Source organism: Triticum dicoccoides, chromosome 4B, assembly GCF_002162155.2.
Source record: "Triticum dicoccoides isolate Atlit2015 ecotype Zavitan chromosome 4B, WEW_v2.0, whole genome shotgun sequence".
NCBI classification, from domain to species: domain Eukaryota; kingdom Viridiplantae; phylum Streptophyta; class Magnoliopsida; order Poales; family Poaceae; genus Triticum; species Triticum dicoccoides.
Window position 1 is genome coordinate 9,021,192 of NC_041387.1, and position 9,855 is coordinate 9,031,046.

General features: G+C 43.8%; 2 protein-coding genes and 1 non-coding gene across 3 annotated transcripts in view; 2 read left to right on the forward strand and 1 right to left on the reverse strand.

The window, feature by feature from the left end:
• The window catches only part of LOC119292414, an 8,762-nt gene extending 4,311 nt beyond the window's left edge, over window positions 1-4,451 (forward strand). The window contains exons 7-12 of the mRNA XM_037571263.1: window positions 2,368-2,758; window positions 2,849-2,956; window positions 3,153-3,670; window positions 3,804-3,910; window positions 4,012-4,101; window positions 4,187-4,451. Coding sequence (XP_037427160.1) covers window positions 2,368-2,758; window positions 2,849-2,956; window positions 3,153-3,670; window positions 3,804-3,910; window positions 4,012-4,101; window positions 4,187-4,451 — 1,479 coding nt within the window. The remainder of the gene's footprint in view (window positions 1-2,367; window positions 2,759-2,848; window positions 2,957-3,152; window positions 3,671-3,803; window positions 3,911-4,011; window positions 4,102-4,186) is intronic.
• Window positions 1,835-1,905, forward strand: TRNAG-GCC. The gene has a single exon. It is a non-coding gene; the product is annotated as a tRNA-Gly (tRNA).
• A 264-nt stretch (window positions 4,452-4,715) lies between the features above and the next one.
• Window positions 4,716-9,562, reverse strand: LOC119294539 (cationic amino acid transporter 3, mitochondrial-like). The gene is made up of 14 exons (XM_037572741.1): window positions 9,255-9,562; window positions 7,982-8,183; window positions 7,738-7,822; window positions 7,486-7,626; window positions 7,282-7,400; window positions 7,107-7,203; window positions 6,840-7,012; window positions 6,674-6,740; window positions 6,321-6,479; window positions 5,939-6,188; window positions 5,709-5,817; window positions 5,454-5,566; window positions 5,290-5,365; window positions 4,716-5,198 (listed from the first exon to the last, which is right to left on the reverse strand). Exons 1-14 carry the CDS (start codon window positions 9,388-9,390, stop codon window positions 5,045-5,047), a joined length of 1,881 nt encoding a protein of 626 aa, XP_037428638.1. The 5' UTR covers window positions 9,391-9,562; the 3' UTR covers window positions 4,716-5,044.
• Between the last annotated feature and the right edge of the window lie 293 nt (window positions 9,563-9,855).

Consider the following 9,855-nt stretch of genomic DNA (forward strand, 5'->3'; position numbering starts at 1 on the left):
CTCGTGCCACGAACTGGTACTAATGCCTTAACCTTTAGTACCGGTTCGTGCCACGAACCGGTACTAATGGGCATCGCACCCATTAGTACCGGTTCGTGCCACCAACCGGGACTAAAGGTCCCATTTAAACCGGGACTAATGCCTTTGCCGCATGAACCGGGACCAATGCTCACATTAGTCCCGGTTAATGACTGAACAGGGACTAATGGGCTAACCCGGCCTGGACCAAAGCCCTGTTTTCTACTAGTGACTATGTATCAAAGAAAACAAGTAAGCACCCAAGCAAACTACCAGAACCTCCAAAAGCTTAATCCCTTGGATCATACTATAAGTATTGTGGTTCGCTTGCATTTAACTGGTCACTACAACACTTGATTTTGGTATGTGTATTCTATTAAGGATGGACTTATAATGAATGAATATTACCATCAAGGGGGAGAATATTGGAATATTGATCTCGACTCCTAACTAACCGAGAGATAAAGGGGAGTCAATCCCTCGTACGCACCATGGTAGGAGGTCCAAACAAATGTATTTGTTCCGTTCCCTATTCCTTAGAATCCCACATATAAAGAGAAAGTACTTGCTCCCCTGTAAGTTATTGTTGTCACTAATAACATTGTCACACCAGTGGCGGCGAGCGCTTTTTCCTGTTTGTCATTGTTGTGACTAATAACATTGTCAAGCTCTTTTTCCTGCTCGTCGCCGTTAAGAATTTTAAAAAACAAACTATATTATTTTGTTCTCATAATTTATTATGCAGGTGACATTAAGCCAATAGGCAACACATGTAGTCACGCATATGCAAAATCTTTATCTTTTGCCGGACTAATTACTGTATGCACTAATATGTACTAAATATTAGAGCATATGTTAACTAGTCCAACAAAACATTGAGGCATGCACGCGACTACAAGTGATGCTCATGCCTTCTATGACATGAAAGAAAAAATAGTATGACATATTTGTACATAATTAGTCCAACAAAATATTTTGCAAATATTATATCACACTTATACGGTTAAACCAGTCTGTACTTGTTGCCAACTACTGTAAACACAACGGCAAACAACACACAAAATATGGAAACATCACATATTAGCATGCTAGTCTTGGACTGTAGTTGATACTTGTGCATTCTAGCGGCTATCGTCTTCCTCTCCAGTTTGAACCTCTCATTCCGAGCCTTCTTCATTTTGATCTTCTTCTCCAGCATTAATTTCTCGCTAGCAAGCTCCCTCATAACAATTCTTGCCCTCCCCTCCCTTTCTTTGTCAAGCCACTTGAAATATGCACATGCCCTGTAATCATGTGCATTGCAAGAAACACGATTTTGTTAGATTCTTTTAATTTTTAGCTAGTCAACCACATACAAACTATGACAACTAACCTTGAAAGGGCAATCCAAAAATCTTCTCTGCATGTCAATGCCTTCGTTGCACACACGGCGAACATGATCTTGTTTGCACATACACTTCTTCCCGTTGCACACCACATTACTGAAAACCGCGTCGGGCTCATCTGTGGAAGCCCATTCTCGATATATAGGAGCTCCTAAAATGTTTGTCTGAAATAACGGGTGATGAAAGTCGGCGGAAACCGGTCGGTAAACACTCGACAAACCTGATGAACGAAAATAGAAAAGAAGCACCAGCGGGAGAACATCGTGGCGCCCGTGGTAAAGAAGAAGTATCACGAGAGGCGGAGCTCGCTGGCCACGGGGATCACCATGGAGGCTATAGGGATCAGCACATGTATTAGTTGATCAGCATCGAAGCTGAACAGTGGTCTAGACTGTCATCTTATATAATCTTCAAATAAAAATGTCATCGAGGCACCAGTGGTCTAGTGGTAGAATAGTACCCTGCCACGGTACAGACCCGGGTTCGATTCCCGGCTGGTGCACCTTTTTTTATTTTTAGTCATTTCTTTTTCGTATAATAATTCTGTTATTTCATTTAATCTTGATATACGCATGATAAAACGCTGCTTGCATAGATTCATATCTTTGGTTGTATGCCTGTGGGAGAAAGAGAAGGGATGGCGCCGCACAAATAGTTTTATCATTTTTTATAGATGTTCGATACTACTAGCTTGATGTATTTATAGTTTTTTGGTATATAATGAAAGCATGACATTTCTGTTGAATATATACGAGAAAAAATATCCATCCAATCTATAGTTATAAAACATAGTATCATGGTAGATCTGGATTTGATATTGTGCAGATGATATGGAGTATTGGTCATAAATACATATATACACACTCCCAAAAAATATAGCACAACCTCCACGCCTCCATGGCCTATAAAAAAACCGCACGATTCCACCATCATCGATCTCACTCACACACGATATATGGGGAAGTTTACTGCTGCTGCTGCATTGCACCTTTTGCTTTTTAATCCCACTTTGGGATTGCACGCCCGTGCATCTCAGGAGGCCCATCTAACCAAATTCCTTTTATCTAGAAGAACAGACACCACCACCACCACCACCACCACTAATGATCCTACTTTATATGACAAGTCGGTTCTCGGCAGCCTCCGAACAGATGAGTACCCCGCCTCCGACCACGGTGCTCTGAAGGTGGCCGACAAGATCCCGGCGCTGCCGGGGCAGCCTGAGGGTGTCGACTTCGACCAGTACGGTGGGTACGTGGCCGTCGACAGCCACAATGGCCGTGCTCTCTTCTACTACTTCGTTGAAGCGCCCGGCGATGCGACGGCGAAACCACTCCTCCTCTGGCTCAACGGAGGTAAGAAAGACACTACAGCTAGCTAGTGTGAATTATGTTGCACCGTGAAAGTACACTTGCAACATGGGAGGGAGGTTTGATGTGGAGCAGGGCCTGGATGCTCATCGCTCGACCATGGAGCGATGCGAGAGTTGGGCCCTTTCCGTGCAGACAGGGACGGCAAAACCCTCACGAGGAACAAGTATGCCTGGAACAACGGTAACCATCCATTTCGCTTTTGAAATGTCACTCTGCTGCCTCCAATACATTAGATCTGATCAATATTATTAGATTCATCATTGAATATTTTAATATTTGTTATTTTAAATGTTTGTGGTGTTTTCTATCAAATTGGTCAAACTTTGTAAATGTACATATCAAAACCTTATGTACCTTGCACCATCAAAACTTGCAGTGGCCAACGTCATCTTCCTGGAATCACCCGCCGGCGTAGGATTCTCCTACTCAAACACGTCTTCCGACTACGACGGGATGGGGGATCCAATGGCTGCCCAGGACGCCTACGTCTTCCTCGTCAGCTGGCTCAACAGGTTCCCCGAGTACAAGGCACGCCCCTTGTACATCACTGGGGAAAGCTACGCCGGTCACTACATCCCCCAACTCGCCGCCACCATCTTAGCACACAACAGCAGCAGCAACACCATTAACCTCAAGGGCATCATGGTTGGGAACCCTTACCTCGACAGGATGAAAAACCTCATAGGGCACTACGAGTACCTGTGGAGCCACGGTGCCATCTCCGACGAGGTATGGGCCGACATTGCTGGCGGCTGCAGCATCAACGACTCCTCCATCAGCGCGAGGTGCTACCACGCTATTACCGAATGTCAGGACGGTATCCTGGATCACGATAACATATACGCTCCCACATGCATCATCGACACCAACGGCTCCTACTATTCCAGCACCTACGTACGTAACCAAAAAAAAATGAACAGTTCGCGCAAGTTTTATTGAGTTTTCCCCCATTTTTTTGAACACAGTATAATCGCAGAGGCTCATATAAACTCACCCTTATGAACGCACGCACATACATCCTTTTCAGTTGCCCGGGTATGATCCATGCAGCTATCTGCCTACCAAGGCCTACCTCAATAGTCCTCAAGTTCAGAAGGCTCTCCATGCCAGAGAAACCAAATGGCTCGATTGCAGGTTAGCTAGCGTTGAAGATAGCTTTTTTGATGAGCTACCTGGTACTTGAATTTACTTTTCTTTCATTCTTGAACTGGCCTGATTAACCTTGTGCTGTGCAGATCCTTTGAGGACTTCAAGGACTCACCGGACACCATGGTGCCAACCTTGAAACGGCTAATCGACCACGGCCTGCCCATATGGCTCTTCAGGTAGTCCATGAGACAATTTAAGATGCATATGAGCTCGGGACACTTTGGTTCTTGTTGATGCTGAGACTGACGAATTGATTTTCAGTGGGGATTTCGACTCCGTTTGCCCCTTCACCGGCACCAAGTACACGATCCACGACCTCAACCTCTCCGTCACCGAGCCGTGGCGTCCATGGACGGCCGGGCACGAGGTAGGGGGCTATGTCCAGCGGTACGCCGGAGGGTTCACCTTCGCCACCGTGAGAGGAGCCGGGCACATGGTCCCGGCCTTCCAACCCGAGAGAGCGATGATACTGCTCCAGTCCTTTGTCACAGGGATCGTCCTCCCTCCATTCAATAAGGAGTACTAGCTAGTTTTTTGTTTCTGTTGTACCCCCTCCGTTTCAAAATACTTGTCGTGTTTTAGTTCAAATTCAAACTAAAACCACAACAAGTTCTGTTGTACTGTAGCTAGCAGTGATCTATCCAAAATTCAGACCTCCAGACATTTCTGATTTGTCCCGTCCGACTTCATCGTGTTCGTTTCAAGTTTAAACAGAGATAAAACAACAAATGCACATATATATTTCTTTCTTTCTTTTTGGTAAAATAACTGTATTGAAGCTCTGAAAGAATGGTTTCTGTTGCAATTTCTGTAAGATTCCATCATCTCTTTTCAGTCAGTATTGACCCGTTCGGGTACAAGGGGCTTGCTTGCTTATACTACATGAATGAATGAATTACAAACAATCACACACTAGACTACCCAATCCAAACTCTAGTCTGTAAGCTGATCTTTCTCATGCACGCCCCCAAAAAACTGCATCAATGAGACCCTGTGGTTGACTAAGCTCCAACAATTCAACATGCCCTTCCGGGCTGGCTGATATCCGACTACGCATCTATGCGCAGCTGAGGGCCGGTAAGGTTTTGTCAGCTCTAAGATGTGACGGTTCTTTCTTTTCTACGACATGAAACCAGATGAACTCCTGCGTACATCGGCCTTGGCCACAGGGACATACGCAACATCGACTAGCGAGCTGCGGGTTCGCCCGTAGAATATGTAGACAAGAACACCTATCAGCAGCCATATGCCGACTCTCAGCCATGCATCTCCGCTGAAAAACACAATGAACATGATTGTTCTTTCTGGATAAATCACGGAAAAAGGGAAGCGAAATAAGCATCTAAAGATAGATGTGCACTCACCCAAGGTTTATCAACAGATATGTATTTATGAGGATGCATACAACAGGTAGAAATGGAACAAAGGGGCACATGAATCCTGCAGCAAAGACAGAGTTCAGCCTAAAGAAACATGCATCCTCTTTAACTTAAAGAAGAATAAGAAAAGGACAAGCTGTTTAATGTACCTCCAGAATTACCAAAAGAGTGTCTGCCATCATCTTGGTCAATGCAGCAGAGTACAACAAGACCAGGTATAAGGAGCACACCACCAACAATGCAACCAATGCAAAGCGGTAGGCTGACAATAAGAAACAAACATATATTTGTTAGATGCTGCTGCATTCATCTATGGCACATAGGCTGGGGGTAATAAAGCTTCCATTTTCTTAAATAAAACAATGAGGCATATGTATCTCTTTCCCAACTATATGCATACTTACAAAGGTAGCCATGTGGCAGAAGCTGAAGCAGTGAGGACCAGAACTCCCAGACAGACAGAGCCTATGCTGAAAGCAGCTATTTTTCGACGCTTCATCTCATCCATCGTGCCTAATATATTATTAAAAGGAAAGGCCATTCATCTTGGTTAGCTTCCGTTATACAAAGCACACTATTTGTGGGAAAAATGGAACGACTAGTTTGAATATGAAAGCAACAGTGTGCGCATTACCTTTGTGTTGCTTCTTCTCGAGAAGAGGGTCCTTCATTGCTTCTGTCATAATCAAATCCTTTATTTGAGATGTGTCGCAGATCTCATCTCCAAGTGGATCCCTACCCTTTTCCTCATCATATTCTTGGTTCAAACCCATTGATTCTTGCCGAGATGATGATAGAGGGACCACCTCCTCTGGAGGAACATATCTGAGTATCAAGATCGATACTGCTACTATGGTGAACGCCAGGAGTGTGCCTACACTGACCTGAAACGGTCAAGCGTTTAAATTTCTCTTCCATGTTAAATAAATCTATGCAGTGCTGTTAACTACTTTTGGTGTGTGGAAGGTCATGAAATCTCAAAGTATGCAAATGAAAACGGCTTGATGTTTTCTTACCATTCCTGCCAACTGAGAAACATCCATGAAGAAGGCCAGAGCAGCAGCACAGATACCAGCCACAATTGTGCCCTTGACAGGTACTTGTGTGTGCTTGTTCACATCAGAGAAGAAAGATGGCAGCAGTCCATCTCTTGCCATGGTCATCAGTATTCTAGGCTGTGAGGATGAAAAACTCAAGTAGTTTAGCAACTATTTTGGAAGTCACTCAGCTTCGGCTAGCTACAAGACTAGGTTCACCTACGCACTGCAGGAAAGTAGCTGCCCCTAGTATGGAAATTATATATAGACTAAATGTTACGGGTAGACTGCTAATTATCACAAGTTTGAGTCACAGCGACGTGTTTGTATACCTGTGGAAGAAGTGAGCCCATCAAGGTTGAACACAGTGCAAGAACAGCACCAGTTGTCACAACATACCTAAAATAAAATAAAAGACACAGTGGATAATTCAGTCAAAAGCACGCTAGATGACCATTATAGCCAACAGCACAAACAAAAGGAGAATTGAGTCCTTACATTGCCCACTGCATTCCATGTTTTGCAAAGGCGGATGAAATAGGTGTATCTGGGTCCATAGCAAAATACGGTACAATCCCAACAATAACAACAGCGACCATCATGTACAAGAAACAGCAAATAGACAATGCTGCTCCTATTCCCAGAGGTAGATCTCGTTGTGGGTTCTTCACCTGTCGATCAAAGTAAAAGCAACAATAACAACAAAAGTCAATATATATCTCCTTAACGGAAGTGCACAAAGTCATTCAGTGGGACCTTCCTTACCTCCTCGGCAGTACTCGCTACTGTGTCAAAGCCTATGTATGCAAAGAAAACAGTTGCTGATCCAGCAAGCACTCCATTTACTCCGTATGGAAAATACCTGAAAAGTTTAGCAGTGTTATTCCACTAGCAACCCCTCTGCAGTATGCTAAATACCAGATGATTTCAGGGTACATACCCGTCAGTAACCTTATAGCCCTCCCATCCAATCTGGAAGCCAATATAACAACCAGCTACGATCACAAATAGCATCACACAAGCATTCATAATCGTCACAATTGCTTGTACAAATGAGCTCTGCAAGTAATTCAAATGGAATACACCATTGATGGTCCTATATTTGGGGAAATGAGCAACCTTATAACCTGAGCAAAGTACCAACCTCTTTTATCCCTAGGCATAATAAAGCAGTGACAGCAAGAACAAGAGCAGCAGCACAGGGATCAACAATAACGTCAAACCATGGAAGTTGATGCCGTGCTAATATCCATGGCAAGCTATCTGGTCCTCCAAAAAACAAGGCCTGAAAAGAGAAATGAAAGTTCATAAAATAAGGAATGTTAGCAGAGCGGTAGTTCAAGCATTGACCAAAATTCCACAGAACAAAGCTCTAAGGAAGAGAGGTGACACTCACTAAATTGGGGGATATGCCACGAGCAACAGCAGATCCGCCAAGAGTATATTCCAGCACCAAAGACCAGCCAATCAGCCAGGCAACACTAGATAAGTACAACGTTGAACCATGTTAGATCATTCTGGCCTTAAGATCTTAAATAAATGTAACACGATAACAGAGTTCACCATGGTATAGAATATCAAACAGCTAATACTTCATCTCTGAAGAATGCAATCTATGCCGTGGGGACAGTAATTTTTACCCTTCGCCAATGCAGATATATGAATAATGATAGGCGCTTCCAGCAGAGGGGCAACGACTAGCAAGCTCGGCATAACAGAATGCTGAAAGTGCAGCAGCTATTCCAGCTATCAGAAATGAAACTGCCAATGCTGGACCAGCATGCTCCCTGGCAACTGTTCCCACAAGAACATATACTCCAGCTCCAATTGTCGAACCAACCCCTGGTAGATAATGCAAGGGTTCAGAAACAATCTTTAATATATCATAAACAATCCACACAAGCACTCCATGTATTGGGGGAAAAGACTTTATTAAATCTAGAATCTCAATCATCAGGCTCCATTTGATACTCTGCCGGATTATGAATTTATCATAATGCCATTTTTCTATCGAAGATTTGCCTATTTACCGTTCTGTTTAACAAAAACATTCCTACTTCTGTGGCTGTTTTATTTTATTATATTTTTTGCAGCAGATTGTAAAATAAGTTCTGCAACCACAATTGTGCTTAAGCAAGGAGACAGCATACAAGTACGCAACATGAGTGGAACTATGATTGAAGCTAATGAGCATACTGCACAAAATCATGAAAATACCAAGGTTTACGGTATGATGATAATCACCTTCTAGTGGCCAACCAACAAGGGCCTACCTTTGTTTCTGAATCTTTATTGATTTCAGCACTAGTTAACAGGTTGAAACAAAACAACTGCCAAAAATAGAACTTGTGCCACACACGAGCAAGTCCACTCATCTGAATGCCTTTCACAACTAATATAAGCCTCCAGTTTTTTCTCCCTCTAAAAATACTACTATAAGCATAATGTAAAAATTGATTTGTTTTATTTACGGTATTTGTTTACGCAGAGAAAAAAACAGAGTACCATGGCAAAATTGTTCCCTTGTATTTTTGTTATTTCAGAAGAAAGAATAAGCCACACTTCCCCACTTAAACTCTCATGTTTTCAGAAAAGGTCTGCTCTTCAGATTAAAAAAAAAAAGGTCTGCTCTAAGTAAACAATTGTTAAAATGCATATAAGCACATTAATCAAAAAACAAAGCAAATACTCCAAATTAATCAATCTAGCGGCTCCATGGAGATTGATCCAAGGCCCGTGAATATACTAAACAGAGCAGTTTCCACCAAGAAACCTGCAGTGTCGCCACAGTCCCCAAACCCAAAAAAGGCCTCACTTTTTCCGTTGCAGAAATATACCACGGAAAAGAACGGCGGACAGAAAAGAACAGAAAAAGCGGACGGGAGGGGAGGGGAGAGGAGGACGTCGCCGTACCGATCGCGACCAGCTCGAGGATGTTGAGCTCCTTGGCGAGCTGCTGCCCCCCGGCGCGGGCCCTGTCGGAGTCGACCGGCTTCCGGCGCATCAGGCTCCGGAACCCGCCGCCGCCGCCGCCAATCTGCAATGCCATCGGGAGGGATTTGGCGGCGCCGAGAGCCAAGCAATCTCGATCAGAGGGCGGATAAGGGCATCGGGGTTCTGGCGGTTTACGCGGGGATTGGGCGGCGAGAAAGCGACGGAAGTGGAGACGGAGGCGGCCTCGCTCTCACTCTCTCTCTCTCGCGTGTTGTTTTCTCTCTCTGACGGGAGGAATATGCAGAGTCAAAGAAGGATTGAGATTCAGTTGCCGCCCTCCAGATTCTATTTTTATGGAATACAATTCGGGATTGCTAAATTTCGGTCGCACTCGATTCCGTATCCGTGACATCTTACGTGGAGATCTATGCAAAATTTTGTTTTCTTTTTTTTTCTTTTTCGTATGTTGTTGTTGACTGAGAATTGGTTAAGTCTCGATCGATTGAGATCCAGCCACGCCCCAATTCAATTACAAGATTATATAATAGTACATTAGTCCACAAAACGAGTCAAAATCGAT

What these genes read in the sequence shown, in the direction of transcription:
- LOC119294539 (XM_037572741.1), bottom strand. Translation starts at nt 9,390, where the DNA reads ATGGCATTGCAGATTGGCGGCGGCGGCGGCGGGTTCCGGAGCCTGATG. An exon ending in TCTGCCACATGGCTACCTTT is followed by an intron (nt 5,567 to 5,708) that starts GTAAGTATGCAT and finishes TCTTATTGTCAG; the next exon opens with CCTACCGCTTTGCATTGGTT. An exon ending in TATCTGTTGATAAACCTTGG is followed by an intron (nt 5,199 to 5,289) that starts GTGAGTGCACAT and finishes TGTGTTTTTCAG; the next exon opens with CGGAGATGCATGGCTGAGAG.